The sequence below is a fragment of the Jaculus jaculus genome, chromosome X (assembly GCF_020740685.1).
Source record: "Jaculus jaculus isolate mJacJac1 chromosome X, mJacJac1.mat.Y.cur, whole genome shotgun sequence".
Classification (NCBI taxonomy): Eukaryota; Metazoa; Chordata; class Mammalia; order Rodentia; family Dipodidae; genus Jaculus; species Jaculus jaculus.
The window spans coordinates 27,889,199-27,907,104 of record NC_059125.1 but is presented as its reverse complement, the minus strand read 5'-3'; the positions used below and the strand labels follow the sequence as shown (position 1 = coordinate 27,907,104).

General features: G+C 39.2%; 1 protein-coding gene across 2 annotated transcripts in view; it reads right to left on the bottom strand.

Moving 5' to 3' along the window:
* The window catches only part of Pcyt1b (phosphate cytidylyltransferase 1B, choline), a 123,862-nt gene extending 106,296 nt beyond the window's left edge, over nucleotides 1–17,566 (bottom strand). Inside the window, exon 1 of one of the 2 annotated variants that reach the window (XM_045140791.1) lies at nucleotides 17,273–17,566. In XM_045140791.1, the coding sequence (XP_044996726.1) occupies nucleotides 17,273–17,431 (159 nt within the window). In that variant the 5' untranslated portion in view covers nucleotides 17,432–17,566. The remainder of the gene's footprint in view (nucleotides 1–17,272) is intronic. The other variant, XM_045140789.1, reaches the window with a different exon arrangement.
* Between the last annotated feature and the right edge of the window lie 340 nt (nucleotides 17,567–17,906).

The following is a 17,906-nucleotide window of genomic DNA, read 5'->3' as shown; positions in this document are numbered from 1 at the left end:
TTTGTCCTTTTTCCTGTGTGGGACAAGACCCATGGGAAGCTAGTAGCTTTAGTACTGTTTCTTTTGCTGTCTGTAAGTGATAAACTCTCTGATTCTAAAAGTGACCTTTGTATTTTTATCATCCAAATCAGTCAGACCTTGACTTAGCTTTGTCTTGTGTGTGTATTTGACACATATAACAAGCACTTATCCCACCTAGAATGTCAAAAATGTCCGGGATGAGAATTTCTCCATGAAGCAAGCTGGTTCATGAGTTGATCACTGTTGACATAAGGAGGGGAAGTACACAAACAGGATTATAAAGTTTTGCCTAATTTTGTATAGTTTGAAACTCTCCACAAATAAAATTATATTTTAAAATAGATAAATACAGATTACTTAGAATTATTAAGCATATGGCACTCTAAGTACATATACCTAGACAATATAAACTCAGGCCCAAAAGCTGCTGGCTCCACTACTAAGTTTCAACTTACATGTTCTTGAACAAATCTCCTGGCTTCTGTAAGCCTCAGTTTTCCTCAATAATGAAATTAAGCTAATACTGCCTCTGAGAGGTTTGTGGGCATTAGATATGAGGGATGCAGTAATTGAAATAAATAAATAAATAAATAAATAAATAAATAAATAAATAAATGCCTTTATTAGATCTTCCTTTGCTGTTTTCTGCTGCTTCTCAGTACAGAAATGCAAAGAGCCCTTGTGTGGACAAGTAATTTTAATTAACCCTTTTCCTTTCAAATAATTCCATGCAAAAAGCATAGATGACCCTGGTATGGAATGTTTTGTTCTGAGTATTCAAAACAAAAACCCTAGAAGGTCCCAGGGGATGCAGGGTGAGAAAAAACGTCGTGACTATTTTAGTAGATAACTCAGGGATGGTTTTCTCCCACAAGGGACATTTAATAATGTGAAGAGACATTTTGGATAGTCAGAGGTGTTGGTATTTAATGGTTAAAAATCAGGGATGCTGCTAAACATCCCACTATGCACCATTCAGCCCTCACAAAACAGAGTTATCCAGCCCAAATGTAAGTTGTAAACAAGGGTGAGAAATCCTGGGCTAAGGTGACCAAGATTTCTTGATGAAACTCTGTTTAGGTAATTAAGTTTGCCTTTCTTTCCTCTTCATACCCAAAATGTACAGGCTATTAAAGACATGCTCAGGAGAAATCATTCAAAATGTGATTACCTTAGCTCTGTGGCCTTAATTTGTTATTCATTTCTTTATGAAAAAAAATCTGAGTAGTATTCTGATTTTATTGCCTTTGAGTTTCAAATACCAAACTTCAAGCATGCACTGATTACTTTCTTAATTAATATACTGTGAAGGCAGGGTATCACTTAATTAACTAGTGGAAAGGATGTACCTTATCCTGACAGCTCTGTAGTCTTTGTCTGCCAATGGTGAGAATTGAAATGAAGAGATGCAGATGCTACACTCCAAATGGGTTGTATTTGTTTATTGAAATAGCCTGTCCCAGAAGCTGGGCGTGGTGGTGCACACCTCCAATCCCAGCACTCAGGAGGCAAAGGTAGGAGGATTGCCATGAGTTCGAGGCCATCCTTAGATTACATAGTGAATTGCAATTCCAGCTAAGGCTGGGGTAGATTGAGACCCTATCTTGAAAAACAAAAAGGAAGGAAGGAAGGAAGGAAGGAAGGAAGGAAGGAAGGAAGGAAGGAAGGAAGGAAGGAAGGAAGGAAGGAAGGAAGGAAGGAAATAAGGGAGGAAGGAAGGAAATAAGGGAGGGAGGGAGGGAAAGAAGAAGGCAGGAAGGAAAGAGCCTGTCCTGGCCAGGTTTGGTGGAGCACACTTGTAGTCTCAGCATTCAGGAGGCTCCTTAGAAGGATTATTACTAGTTTGAGGACAGCCCAGGCTACAGAATGAGGTCCTATATCATACATACAAAAAATATCTCCATTTAAATTGTGCCTGACAACAATATCATCATTACATAGAAACAATTGTGTGTAATTTCAGCTGTGATTCTTGAATAGGATTTCCATCCTCACACACACCACAAGGATAATCTTGCAATACCTAAAGGCAAGATTGATTGTCACATTGGGAAGGAGGTTGATATCTGGTAAGCAGAGGTCAGAAATGCTGTTGAATATCCTACCATACTCAGGCCATCTCCTTAGTATAAGGAAGTATCCTGCTCAATATGTCAATAATAATGAGACTAAGAAACCCTTCTCCAGGGCAAAGATGAGTGTGTGACATAAATAACACAATTCAAAATGGGCAAAGGATTTAAGTAGACATTTCTCCAAAGATAGCCAACATGAAAAATGTTCTTCATTACCAATCAAGGAAGTATACAACTAAACTATGATGAGACAGCACTCACAACCACTAGTATGCAATAATATAATTTTATTTATTTATTATTTAAGTGAGAGAGGGACAGATAAAGAGAAAATGGTGTACCAGAGCCTCCAGCCACTGCAAACAAACTCCAAATGCATGTGCCACTTTGTGTATCCTGGCTTAAATAGATAGTGGGGAATCAAACCTGAGTCCTTAGGCTTCACAGGTAAGCGCCTTAACTGCTAAACCATCTCTCCAGTCCAATAATATACTTTCTTTTTTTCGAGGTAGGGTCTCACTCTAGGCCAGGCTGATCTGGAAGTCACTCTGCAGTCCCAGGCTGGCCTCAAACTCAAAGTGATCCTTCTACCTCTGTCTCTTGAGTGTGGGATTAAAGGCATGTGCCACCATGTCCAGCATAATATAATTTTAAATATTTTATTTATTTATTTAAGAGAAAGAGAGAGAGGCAGATAGAGAGAATGGGTGCATCAGGGCCTCAAGCTACTGCAAATGAATTGCAGATGCATGCACCATCATGTGCATCTGGCTTACTTGGGTACTGAGGAATTGAACCTGGGTCTTTTGGCTTTGTCAGAAAGTGCCTTAAGTACTAAGCCATCTCTCCAGTCCAGTAATATAATTGTTTTTTGCATTTTTTCAAGGTAGGGTCTCACTCTAGCCCAGGCTGACTTGGAACTCACTCTGTAGTCCCAAGCTGCCCTTGAACTCAAAGTGATGCTCCTACCTCTGACTCCTGAGTGCTGGGATTAAAGATTTGTGCTACCACATCCAGCATAACATTTTTTTAAATTTATTTGTGTGTGTATGTGTGTGTGTGTGTGTGTGTGTGTGTGGGAGAGAGAGAGAGAGAGAGAGGTGGGGGGAGGGAGAGAATGGGCACACCAGGGCCTCCAGCCACTACCAATGAACTCCAGATGTGTGTGCCACCTTGTGCATCTGGCTTATATGGATCCTGGGGAGTCGAACCTGGGTCCTTTGGCTTTGTAAGCAAGCATATTAACCACTAAACCATCTCTCCAGCCTGTAATAATAATAATATAATTTTTTAACCCAGGAAGTAACAATGATGGTGAGGCGATGGAGAAATTAGAATCTCATATATTGCTGGTGGGAATTAACACAGCTTAGCCATTTCTCAGAATTTGAAAACAGAGTTACAATTTGACTTAAGAATTCCATCTACAGGTATTGAATTGCAGATGTTCACACACACAAAAGAAATCTTGTACACAAATAACAGCATTATTCGCGAAACAATAGAAACAATCCAAATTTACATTGACTAGTAGAGAAACATTGTGATGTTTGTCATAAAGAGGAATGAGCACTGAGACATGCCACAATGTGGGGGAATCTTGAAAACATGCTAAATAAAGGAAGCCAGACACAAATGGCTATATGTTATATGATTTTCCTTACTGTTTCTGAACCAGTTTATTTTGTCCATTACACAGTGTGCCAATCACTGAAATGCTGAGCTTTTCAAAAGAGAAAGTTTATTCACAAGGTGACTAAATGTAAGGAGATGGGAGACCAAACCTCATATCCATCTACCTGAAAACAGAGCTTGGGAAAATTTATGGAGTGATGCATGAGAAAAGGAAAATGAAGCTTAACTTTAGTTAAGCACCCCAAACATGCTAAACTTACAGGGTTTATTCAGAATTCTGTTTGATTTTAAGTGGTCAGAATATTCAAATCTATATAAAAGAAAATGAATTAGTGGTTACTTTGGCTGGCATATTGAAATGTCAGGAATGAGTGGGTATGAGAGCTCTTCTAATGGGATGATGAAAATGTCCAAAAATTAAATAGTGCTCAAGTATATTCTGTGAATATACTAAAATGATTAAATTGCACATCTTAAATATGAATTCTGTCTTTTAAAAATGTGTCTTTGGGCCCTAGAGAGATTGCTCAATGGTTCAAGGAGCTTGCTTGCAAAGCCTACCAGCCTGGGTTTAGATCTACAGTACCCACATGAAAATAGATGCACAAATAGTGCATGCATCTGCAGTTCACTTGCAGTGGCAAGAGGCCCTGATATACCTATACATGTACTCTCCCAAATAAATAAATAAATATGTCCTTCCATCTCTGTGTGTGTGTGTGTGTGTGTGTGTGTGTGTGTGTGTGTGTAATATATGTGTGTGGGAACACCTGTTAGTGTGTGGAGTGGGCACATGAAGTGTGTGCTCATGCACAGAGAGGCCAAATGTTGATGTCAAATATATTTCTCTATTGAACTCCACCTTTTTGTTTTGTTTTTTGAGGTAGGGTCTCCCTCTAGCTCAGGCTGACCTGGAATTCACTATGTAGTCTCAGGGTGGTCTCAAACTCACAGAAATCCTCCTATCTCACAGAAATCCTCCTATCTCTGTATCCTACATGCTGGGATTAAAGGCATGTGCCAGCATACCTGGCTTTTTTTTTTTTTTTTTTTTTTTTTTTTTTTTTTTTTTTTAGGTAGAGTCTCTCTCTAGCGCAGGCTTACATGGAATTCACTCTGTAGTTTCATGCTGACCTCAAACTCACAGTGACCCTCCTACCTCTGCCACCTGGGTGCTAGGATTAAAGGTGTGTGCCACCATGCCTGGCTGTACCTTATTTTTTAAGACAAGGTCTCTCCCTGGCTTGGAGCTTGGTGACTTAGCCTAGACTAGTCAGCAAATGCTAGGGATCCTCCTGACCCTACCTCCTAAGAACTGGAATTACAGGCATGTGTTGCCATGGCCAGTGAGTGCTTTAAAAAATTATTTTATTTATTTGTAAGCAGAGAGATACAAGAGAGACGGAGAATGGGCATGCCAGGGCCTCCAGCCACTGAAAACAAATTCCAGATGCATGCATCACTTTGTGCATCTGGTTTTACATGGGTACTGAGAATCAAACCTGGGTCCTTACACGTTGCAAGCAAGCACCTTAACTTCTGAACCATCTCTCCAGCCTGTAAGTGCTTTTGTATGTGAGCGTTGGGCATCCAAACTCCCCAGGCCCTCTTTGCATTTCCTGAGTATTCGCACAAAATAAGTAAGTGCTTGTTAAATATTGCAGTAAAATAAGGCATAGAAGTCAGACACAAAAAAGATTTCTGTCATATCTGACTACTCTTCTCTTTACACTGTAGATCTGAAGAATTGCAATGATTCCCTTAAAATGACCTTCAAGCAATCTAGCCTGCAAAATTATCCAATGTTGTCAATTTATTCCAGGACTCCTAATAGCACTCTGAATGTCTCCAGCTAGTTGGTAAGCTACTCTAGAGATTTATTGGGTACATATGCTCCACTATTTCAGTTGTATATTTTCTAAGAGTTAACCAAGCTCTTTCTCCAATGTGATCAAGCCCACTGTATTTATGATTATACTTAAAGAGTCTAATTGAATATTGTATAGGCTATCCAGTTATAGTAGTACATTGCCTATAGTCCCAGCATTCAGGAGGTCAGGGCATGAATGTCACAAGTTAGAGACCTGCCTGAGCTATATAGTGAGGCCCTGTCTTAAAAAATAAATAAATAGAGCTGAAGCGATTTCTCAGTGATTAAGGTGCTTGTCTACAAAACCTAAGGACCCAGGTTCAGTTCCCCAGTACCCAAATATAACCACATGCATAATTTTGCACATGAATCTGGAGTTCATTTGCATTGGCTGGAAGCCATGTCATGCCCATTCTCTAATATATAAATAAGTAGTAATGTTTTACCTTTGATCAGCGAAGCTTCTTTTTGTAGTTGATGGAAAATATTAGGGAGACTCAAAACTTTTCAAAGGGTTGAGAATAAGTGACTATTGAGTACTCAGGATAAATGAGATATATACCCCCTCCAAGGCTCCAGTAACATTGTAGAAGAAGGGATGAAATGAATTTAATAGCCAAAGCATGGGAAGGAGTGCTATTGTAGTTACCTTCTCATTGCTAGGACAACATTATCCAACCAAGAACAGTTGATGGGAGGAAAGTTCCTTTTTGGCTTACAATATTCATGATGGCATGAAGCTTCATGATGGCAGGGGAAAGCATGGCATGAGCAGAGGCTTGACATCACCTCCTTGCCAACAGCAGGTAAAAAAACAGCAGCAGGAGAGTAGGACAACTCTGTCAAAGGGGAGCTGGCTATAATACCCCTAAGCCCTGCCCCAACAACACACCTCCTCTAACAAGGCTCCACTTCCCAAATTACCATCAGCTGGGGCCAAGTATTCAGAACACATAAGTTTTTGTGGGACATCTGATTCAAACCACCGCATTCCACCTATGGCTCCCATAAAGTCATGGCTATCTCATGATGTAAAATGTAATGCATTCAGTCCAACTTTAAAAGTCCCCATAGGATTTATCAATTACAGCAGTGTTCAAACATCCCCATAGACCAAGCTATAAGCTATAAAACCAAAAACACATAATGACACAGAGTAAACATTTACACTGTAAAAGATGGTACTGGGCATAGCAAGGAAAAATTGAACCAATGAAAGATCTAAAACAAACAGGGAAACATCAAATCTTTTAGCTGCAAGTATGACATCTCTAACCAGTGACAAAATCTCTGAGATTCCAATTCTGCCCCTCTAGCTGAGCTGCTTATAGTCCAGGGAACAATCCATCCAAAGCCAGTGACTCTCCTTGGTAGGTGTGCCACAATCCTGCCATCTAAAAAAAAATCCTATAGTCTCCACTGCAACCCATGGTTCATCCTCATGGTTCAACTGGGCCATCACACAGGGAACCCAACAACTCTGCCTCACATTACCCAAGGCAATTTAAAAAAAACAAACAAACAATAACTATGCTGAAAATAAAATGACCCTTTGTTTCTTGCATTTGTTATACTCCTATAGTATCAGTGGGCTACCAGGTTGTAATCCAGGGGACAATAAATCAGGTTTTGAAGAACAGGACACTCTTTCAGCATTAAGGTGCCATACTTTCAAAAGAAGAAGCATACTTTCTGCTGTCGTAATGTAGAGCATCTGGCCAACCTCAATGATTATAATCTCTCAAATAAGTTCAGCTGAATGGACACTGTCTCCAGCCAGTTCTCTGTGTTCCATATCCATCTTCTCATACCAGTTTATAAACTCCACGCTGCTCAAGTTCTCATGAAACAAGCAGATTGTAGCAAGCCTCTCACACAAATTGCTTCTAGCCCAGTTTCAACAAAGCTCTTTCTATCCCTCATAAACCAAGCCTCACAGTCCACAGTTCTTATTGCATTTAAGTCTTTAAACTATGACCAGAATGGTCCATCAAACTCTGCTTATAGCACTGAATGACACCTCTTAAGCCAAGGTTTCAAATCCTTCCACATTCCTCTCACAGATCAGTTCCAAATGACCAAAGTCATACAGTCAAGTTTCAAGGAGTAACAACCCCACTCCACTGGTACCAATATTCTGTTGTAGTTACTTTTGAGTTGCTGGGATAAAGCACCTGACCAAAAGCAGCTCATGGGAGAAACGTTTTTATTTTGGCTCAGAGTCTTAAGAGGACACTTTATGATGGCAATGTAAGCATAGCATGAGCAAAAGATAGACATCATCTTTGCCACAGCAGGTAGAAAATAGCAGCAAGAGGATAAGCCAAACTCTAGCAAGGGGAGCTAGCTATAGCAACCCTAAGCCAGCCCCCAACAACACATCTCCTCCAGCAATACTCCACCTCCAAAATTGCCATCAGCTGGGACTCAAGCCTTCAAAACATATCAGCTTATTGGGGCCATCTGATTCAAATCACCACAAGTGCTTGAGAATAATGTCTTTCAGATGTGAAATGGTTATTGCATTCACAATCTTACAGCAACTATTGTTAGCTGTACAAAACCTGTACAATATTGGGCCCATCAACATTTCATTATGTATGCTGGAGAAAGACCAAAAGAAAACAAGACATTAAAATAGAAATGGTACTGGTTGGAACAAATAAGGCATTAAGTGGAAGGGGTTAGGGAGGGGAGACAAGAGAAGATAATTGTAGGGAATTATGATCAAAATACATTATGTCTGGTACAGAATTGTTGGTATAGTGGTGAGCATGGCTAACTTCCAAAATATCATATGTATACATATGAAAAATGTAACTACAGGCTAGAGAGATGGCTTAGTGGTAAAGGCACTTGCCTGAAAGCCAAAGGACCCAGGTTCAATTCCCCAGGACCCATGTAAACCAGATGCACAAGGTAGCACACGTGTGTGGTGTTTGTTTGCAGTGGCTGGATGCCCTGGTGTGTGCATTCTCTCTTGCCACCCCCTCCTTTCCTCTGCCTCTTTCTCTCTCCTTCTCTCTCTCTCTTGCAAATAAATAAATAAAATACTCAAAAAAGTGTAACTAAAAAAGAAAAAAAAAGTATTGGTTTAAAAAAAACTAAATTGGCAAGACATGGTTATATAACTTAAAAATTGTTAAATTGCTTGTTGAGGGCAAGACAATGGTAAAATCTGGGGGATAAAATTGCAAAAAAAAATTTCTAGGTCCTATAGCTAGAGTCTTTTGAAAGTGTATTAAGTTTTCATTCCAGTTAGAGTAAATCAAAATCAGAAATAATAGGCAATGTACATGTGTCTGCCTAATGAAAACATGCATTTATCTTTTTTTTTTTTTTTTTTTTGAGGTAGGGTTTCACTCTAGCCCAGACTGACCTGGAATTCACTATGTATTCTCAGGGTGGCCTTGAACTCACAGCAATCCTCCTACCTCTGCCTCCCAAGTGCTGGGATTAAAGGTGTGTGCCACCACTCCCAGCAGCATTTATCATTTTTAAGATGAGTCTCATTACAATCATTCTATTTTTCAGTGAACTGAACTATTAATTCCCATTGAATAGGGCAAGAATATTACTGTTGCACTTTTTGCCAATTATACCTCTCTCCTATTTTTAATGGTATTTTTTTCTTTTTAAAACAAAAAAAATAAAACATTTTTATTTATTTATTTGAGAGAGAATGAGACAGAGGCAGACAGACAGAAAGAGAATGGGCACACCAGGGCCTCTAGCTGCAAAAACTCCAGATCCCTGTGCCATAATGTGCATCTGGCTTTATGTGGGACCTGGACAATCAAACCTGGGTCCTTTGGCTTTGCAGGCAAGTGCCTTTACTGCTAAGCCATTTCTCCAGCCCCCTTTTCTTTTCTTTCATTTCCTGTTTTTGTTTTTTTTTAAAGAATGGGTGCACCAGGGCCCCAGCCACTGCAAATGAACTCCGGATGCATGTACCACCCTCTGCATCTGGCTTACAAAGGTCCTGGGGAATCGAACCTGGGTCATTTGTAGGCTTTGCAGGCATGCACCTTAACCACTAAGCCATCTCTCCAACCCTTTAATGGTATATTTCAGGTAGGGTCTTCCTCTAGCCTAGCTTGACCTGGAATTCACCATTGTAGTTTCAGGCTGGCCTGGAACTCACAGAAATCCTCCTATCTCTGCCTCATGAGTGCTGGAATTAAAAGGCATGTACCACCATGTATGGCATTCTCTCCTGTTTTGTATAGTGGAGATAATCCTACAAATCTTTTATTGAAGTAATCTTGAATTGTTTGTGTGATACTTTTAAGAAATACCTTCAAGCTGGGTATGGTAGAGCATGATGATAATGCCAGCATTTAGGAGGGTGAGGCAGGAGGATTGAAAGTTTAAGGCCATCCTGGGTCACATAACAAGAACATGTCCCTCTCCCCCCATTCTGAAATTGCTACCCTAGAGAAAAGTAGAGCAGCAATGTAGGGAAGAATTTATGAGTCAAATATGCCTTCTAGGGAAGCTGAGCAAGAGTTTTAAACAAAGAGTTGTAAACTAGGTAAGTCTATCCTGGTGTGTTGGTACATGCCTTTAATGCCAGCACTCAGGAGGAAGAGGACTGTTGTGAGTTCAAGACAAGCTTGGAACTACAGAGTGAGTTCCAGGACAACCTGGGCTAGAGTTAAATCCTACCTCCAAAAGCCCCCCCCCCCAAAAAAAAAAAAAGAAAGAAAGAGAGAAAGGGTGTGCCTGCCATCTGTGATATCCATAAGCCAGCACTGCCTGGTCTTCAGGTGCCACAAACCTATAGCAACCCTAGAAATTTGGCAGGATTTGAGGGGGCGAGCCTTTTAAACAGTCATCACAATGTCTTTGTTATTAGTGTTAATAATGAAGTCAATCAATTTTGAGGCCAGAATCAAGTTGAGTTGGTCTACCTAACATTGAACCATGCCTCAAAGGCTAGATTGAAACTTATTCTTTCTCCTCAATCCTACAGATGATTCAAGATGGATAAAATTCAGACTCTCTCTGGACAAGAAAAGTTCAAAATAAAATGATTTGAATTTCTTTTACTTGTTTAACAAACATTTACTAGACACTACCAGAAGTCATGATTCCAAGATGATTGAGATAGTTCACATTTTCAAGAATATATATGTAGAGGGGCTGGAGAGATTGCTCAGTGGTTAAGGCACTTGCCTGTGAAGCCTAAAGACTCATGTTCAACTCTCCAGATCCCACATAAGACAGATGGACAAAAGGTGAGGCAAGTGCAAGGTTGCATATTCCCACTAGGTGGCACAAGTGTCTGGAGTTTGATTTCAGTGGCTGAGGCCCTAAGGTACCAATTCTCTCTCTCTCTCTCTCTCTCTCTCTCTCTCTCTCTCTCTCTCTCTTTCTGTGAAAAAAAAAAAAGGTTGGGGTTGAGGAGATGGATCAATGATTAAAACCACTTGCTTGCAATGACCACTGTCCAGGGTTCAATTCTCCAGCCACTCACATAAAGCTATACCCAAAAAGTGGTGCAAGCCACAACAATTCTCTCAGCCTTCCAAGTGCTGGGATTACAGGCATGCTTTCTCCATTTCCCGCTCAAAGGGCGTTTTAAACTTTTCTAATACCTAAGGCAAGATTGAAATAAAATGTGTATTTTCATACTTTAAGGCCTTGTAAAAATGGGGCAAAATTAATTTTATGACAGTTTCATCATTTTCTTTTCCTATAGTATTTGAGAGCTGACTCTAAGTCTTTGATAATAAGGGATAAACATTAAAGAAACAATAAGATTCCTCTCCCCTCCATTGTTCCTGGTGGTGTGAAGTCCAGGGAAACCCTAGGTTTATATTATAGACTCTCACAGGCTGGCTTCCAATTCCATATCTTTTTGCTGAGTGATCATTGGTTCATTTCAGTGAACCCAGAGGAGTTAGAAAATTTTGAGCCATCAAAGCTTGCACTCTATAGAGTCAGCCTGCATTCAATCTGTCAATAATTAGAGGGAGAAGTAGCAGTCAAGCAACCCATAGCAGTGGTTAAATATCTGCTAATCCCTAGGATATATGACTCTTATGTCAGCCTACTATAGTTTCCAAAGGACACAAGACTATTGAGTTTATTGAATGGTACATAAATACACACCTATTCTTGTGATATTGGGGTTCATGTGCAGGAATTACAGAGACATAGGAGCAAAGAAGGCCTAATGATGTTTTAAGATCACAAAGTTAACATGTAAATACTTTCCTTTTAGGTGCCCTTAAAAATGCTCAGTTAGGGCTGGGGAGATGACTCAGTGGTCAAAGATATTTACTTACAAAGCCTGCCAGCCTGGGTTCAATTCTGTAGTTCCCATGGAAAGCTGGATGCACAAAGTGGTGCAAGAGCCTGGAGTTCATATATAGTGGCAACAGGCCCTGGCATGCCTACTCATTCTCTTTCTTTCCCTCTCAAATAAATGAAATTTTAAAATATTTTTTTAAATTTTAATAATTTAAATTTAATAAGTTTTTAAATGCTCAGTTATCGACAGTTCTAATTCTGACAGGTTCTAAATTGTTTAATTCTTTCCAGATAACGCATAAATATTTGGTGTACATTTACATTGTTTCAATTAATTTTGCTTGCATGCTTATGGCCTGTGGGCTAGAAATTTTCCTTAGGGAAGAAAAGGAAAGAACAAATTATGTTCATTGAGCTTACTAATAAGTTGAGGAATTAGTTTTAAAGGACAGTAGGGAGTTATAACGGGGGTGTATGTATATGCTTACTCAAAACACATTTATACTTGTATGAAAATGTTCTTATGAAACTCAGTACCCTGTACAATAATTATATGCCACTAAAAAGGCATTAATGTTTGATATGACAGGACACAGCCAGCTGTAACAAAACACCTCTAAGGATTTTAAAACAAAAGTGATTTCCTTGTGGTGTTGTTCAGTGGTAGAGCACTTGTCTATCATGTGCCTGGACCTAGGTTTGATCCCTAGCATGGAAAAAAGTATCATTCTCAGCCGGGCGTGGTGGCGCACGCCTTTAATCCCAGCACTCGGGAGGCAGAGGTAGGAGGATCGCCGAGAGTTCGAGGCCACCCTGAGACTACATAGTGAATTCCAGGTCAGCCTGAGCCAGAGTGAGACCCTACCTCGAAAAACAAACAAACAAAAAAAAAAGTATCATTCTCTAAATAAAAATCCTTGAAGTTCTTTCTTGTGAAGGAAATGACAAATTTAGTTTTCAAATCATACTCATTTTTCCCTCCCTGAAGGCCCAGAAGTCATCTCTCTTTCTCATGAACAGAAAGCCCTTACCTCACCATAAAGACTTAGTCACAAAGACTGGTAGGGGAGAAAGAAACAAACAAGGGACAGGTTTCCATTTGACCCATGCCTTTGGTATGAAAAACCAGAGTCCATTTCAGTGAGTAGTATCTTGAAAGATCTGTCCCTTTCAATCAATCAACAGCTATTTTTCCACTCCCACTATGTATGCTGGGCCCACAGGAACACTCCTTCCATTGAATTATGGTATATGTTAGATGTGAAGGTTTTAGAACTAGATCTTTAACTAGTCAAAAGGTCAATGTGCAAATTTTTTTTGCCACCAATTTACTATGTGTTCAAAGGATTAGGGAAAGGGAAAGCAGTAGTATAAAATAATGTTACTTAGAATTTAGAAACAGCAAAAGAATTACTAGAAATAACTAGGCTCACTACATTATTTCCTATAGGGTGCCTGAGGGGATCCATATTTTAATGAATAAATAAAAATGATGTGTAATTATCATCTCAATTGCTTGCATCTAAGTGAGTGCTTCTAGAGCTATTTGATGGTGCTTTAAAAAAATCTTTGGTCTCTGAAGAGCATTTAACTGTCTCCTTGACTCTTTATCTATATTATTAATTTGTAGATCAAAAAGTTAACTTGGTACTATGCAAATAAGGAGACTTCAAATGAATGAAATTATAAAGTACAATTTTAAAGTTCATATTACTTAGAACTTCAATATATTTTGAGAATGTGCATCAACATATAGAAAAGGGACATTAAGTTTAAAGCTGTATCACTTGGTAGAACTTTTTGTAATTATGGATTGTTCTATAACTGCACTATCCAAAGAAAATTAAAATGTGGCTAGTGTGACTGAGGAATTGAATTTTAAATTGTATTTAATTTTTTAATAATTTAAATAGTTTTATGTGGTTAGTAGCTTGCCACCTTATTTGATGGTATAAGTTTAAAGAAGAAGTATAAATTTGATTTTAGGAAACTGAATTATAACTGTTTTTTAATATTTCCTTGAACAATTTACTTCTCAGAGCTTTAATTTTCTCACTTGAAAGTGAGAATGTAAACAATATGCATTTTAGGATTTAGGTAAGATCCAGTGTGGTGATATACATGTATAGCCAGAGGCAGGAAGCTAGAAAGTGGAAGCCAGCCAGTGCTATATAGCACAACTCTGTCTCAACAAACAAACAAATCCAAAATTCCATTCTCTCACTTAAAGGGAATTTTCATTTTCAGACAGCTCTAAAATATTATTAAATTTATACTTATCCTCATCTTACAGACGCAATATTCAATGATGCTTATAACTATTGTCTGGTAGACAGCACTATTAACAATAGCCAGAAACGGCTAGCTTGGTGATATCAATGTATGGTGTACAAAAATTCTGGCAGTCAGAAAGCCAAATTTATAAAAGTTGAGGTCTCCTTCATGAGAAACATACTGAACAACATAAGCTAGTAGTGTATTCCCTTTACTAGTATTACAGTTAATAGTGGAAACCATTTTAATTGCCCAAGGAGGTTAAATAAGCCCATTCAATTTAACTGGGAGGAAGTGAGAGACAAATTAGCCAAATAGGCAAGTGGTTAAGAGTTTGAGCCATTTTGGTGAATGTCACATGAAATGAGGCATAGAAACCTAGCATGGGGCATGCCCCTCTACTAAGAACTAAAAAATACAAACATTATTATGATAATAAGTGATGCTACTGGGGAATTATGAAATTGGAGACTTTTGTCTGGTCTTCAATTCATGAAAGATATAAGAATGAAGCATTATATTTCTACAAAATTGATTCTACATGATTTAAACATGGAAAGATCATCTCAGGCTGGAGAGATGGTTTAGTGGTTAAGGTGCTAGCTTGTGAAGCCTAAGGAACAGGTTTAACTCCCCAGAACCCACATAGTCCAAATTCACAAGGTGACACGTGCATCTGGAGTTTGTTTGCAGGGCTAAGGTCCTGACGTGTCAATTCTCTCTCTCTCTCTCTCATAAATTTAAAAAAAAAGGGGGGGGTTGGATAGATGGTTTAGCAGTTAAGGCATTTGTCTGTGAATTTAAAGGAACCAGGTTCAACTCTCCAGAACCCACTATAATCCAAATGCACAAGGTGGCACATGCACCTGGAATTCATTTGCAGTTGCTAATGCCCTGGCATGCCAATTCTCTATCTCTCAAAAAAAAAAAAATTAGGGAGCTGGAGGGATGGCTTAGCAGTTAAGGAACTTGCCTGCAAAGTTTAAGGACCCAGGTTTGATTCCCTAGGACCCACATAAGCCAGATGCACAAGTTGGCACATGCATTTGGAGTTCATTTGTGGCAGCTGGTGCCATGGCTCTGGTGCACCCATTCTGTCTATCTCTCTCAAATAAATATATTTTTTTAATTATTTATTTATTTATTTATTTGAGAGCAACAGACAGAGAGAGAAAGAGGCAGATAGATAGATAGAGAATGGGCATGCCAGGGCCTCTAGCCACTGCAAAGGACCTCAGATGTGTGTGCCCCTTGTGCATCTGGCTAACGAGGGTCCTGGGGAATCAAGCCTGGAACAGGGGTCCTTAGGCTTGACAAGCACTTAACCGCTAAGCCATCTCTCCACCCCTCAAATAAATATTTTTTTTAAAAATTAAAAAATTAAGCCAGGATTTGTGGTTCATATCTTTAATCCTTTAATCCCAGCACTCAGGAGGCAGATTGTTGTGAGTTTGAGGCCACCCTGAGAATACATAGTGAGTTCCAGGTCAGCCTGGGCCAGAGTGAGACCCTACCTCGACAAAAACAAAAATAATATTTTTTAAAGAAGTGAATTTAACTGATGTAATATGATTTCAAATGTAGCTTTATAACAAATAATGGATGAGTGAATGTCTCCTGATTCTCCCACTAACTCAATAAAATGTGCTAGTAAAACTCATGAGCCTTTGGCATTGGCCAAATTACTCCAAAGCTTAGATAACTATAGGTTAGGGGAAATGATTTACCAGTTGTGTAGCCCAAGTGTCCACTGGATACAGACTTAGTCTTGTTTTGGAAGACAGTCATATTCATTTCAAAGGGTATGGAAAGGTTTTCAGGGAATGCTGAGACAGAAAAGGGCAGGGCCAGTTTACAGTGTCCTGGGAAATCTCTGCAGGTTAGTGGCATGAAGCTCACTTAACATAGAAATTATATCAATGGGCTAGAGAGATGGCTCAGAGGTTAAAGGCACTTACTTGTAAAGCCTGTTGGCCTGGGTTAGATTTCCCAGTACCTATGTAAAGCCAGATGCACAAAAGGGCACATGTGTCTAGAGTTCATTTACAGAGGCAGGACCATACTTACTCTCATACTCTTTCTCTCTTAAATAAATAAAATATTTTTTAAAAGGAAAGAAAGAAAGTATATCACTGTTGGGAATGTAGCTTCTGATTCTAAATCTCTTCTTTTGTTATGTAAAGCCCATCCTAGCACTTTGTCCCACTGCCTAAACTTTCTCCATCTATAACCCAGTTCATTTAACAAGACTCCCCTCAAACATACAATCCTACAAACACCACTTCCTAAAATATAAGACTGCATAAGATGGCCTCACTTCTGCAATGGTTGCATTACATGAAATTCAGGAATGAATGTTCCAAGAGCAGTTCATGGTGGCTCATGCTTGTAATCCCAGCCCTGGGGAAGTCAAATCAGGAGGATCATGTGTTCCAGGTCAGCCTCAGCTACTTAGTGAAAGAGAGGCTACCTTGGGCTAAATTGTAAGACTTTGTCTCAAAGAAAAAGGAGAAGGAAGACAGAAAAAAAAAAAAACAAAACAAAACAAAAAAACAAGAAAGAAACTGATGTTCCAATCAAGATCTTGTGACAGTTCTACTAGGAAAATTTCTTACCTTATACGAAAATAAATATTTTGTTAAAACATTTCCCATCATCCTCAGGCATTCTAGATATCCTCCTTTGGCTTAAACTAGGCATTTCCTCATATTGATTTGATTTTAAAAATTATTTTACTTGCTTGCCTCATATATGCTAAGCATACACTGTACACTAAGCTACACTCCCATAGCAAGGTCTTTCTATATAGCTCAGGCTGGCCTTGAACTTGTGATCCTTCTGCCTCAGCCTCCCAATATTGGGACTGCTGCCATGAGCCACTGCCATAAGCCATAACTGTACCTGTCTCCTTGACATTTTTTCTTTGTAGAAATCAAGTTTGCTCTTGTTTGAATCTATTCGGACTTGTACAAACTTTGTAAGAGGATAAAGAAATAAAAGCTACATTTGGGGTTGTTTTTTTCTTTTTTAAATCACCTTCAAGATTTCCATTTTTCAGTGCCTCTGTTGGCTGTCACATTCACAGATACATAGGAATGTCATATTCAAAGAGGCAAAAGTTAACAAGAAAGCATATTACCTTGTGTGAGAATTTGGTAATGCAGCTGTCCTTGTCCATGGTGCATTTATGGTGGCCCACTATGCGTGTTCCTGACCTTCTTTCTCTCTTCTCTAGTGTCCTCTTCCCTGACGAGTTCTTTTGAGTCACGGGGTGCAATTTTTGTGGCTCCAGATTCATTCCGGGGTACTTAACCAAAGCACACTATGCTCAGGGCTAAACGATATGCTCTGAAGAACTAGGAAGGTCCAGTTATCGAATAAGCAGCAATTCAAGTTGTTCCGGCACTTTGGTTTTTTATTTTCTACAAGTGTCCTCTTGTCCTCTCTGTGCTGTTGTTCATTGACAATTGCTGTGCTCTGGACTGTTCGGTGCACTATGATGGCCTGTTGTGTGGGGACAGGCAGGTTATGGTGAAAGCTACAGTTGTGAAAAGACCATTGTTTAATCTACCCCGTCCCTCTCTGGAGCTATGGCAACAAATTCCGTTGGTGAATTAACTATGTCATTGTGTGCCGGCTCAACTGATTATGCTCCTGGAATGACAAACATTTTCTTTCTTTTTTTTTACCTCTACAAGATAAAAAGTAGCAAAAACCTTGACATCTTAACACACAAGTCAGCACTTTCTTAAACAGAAAAAAAACAAAGATAG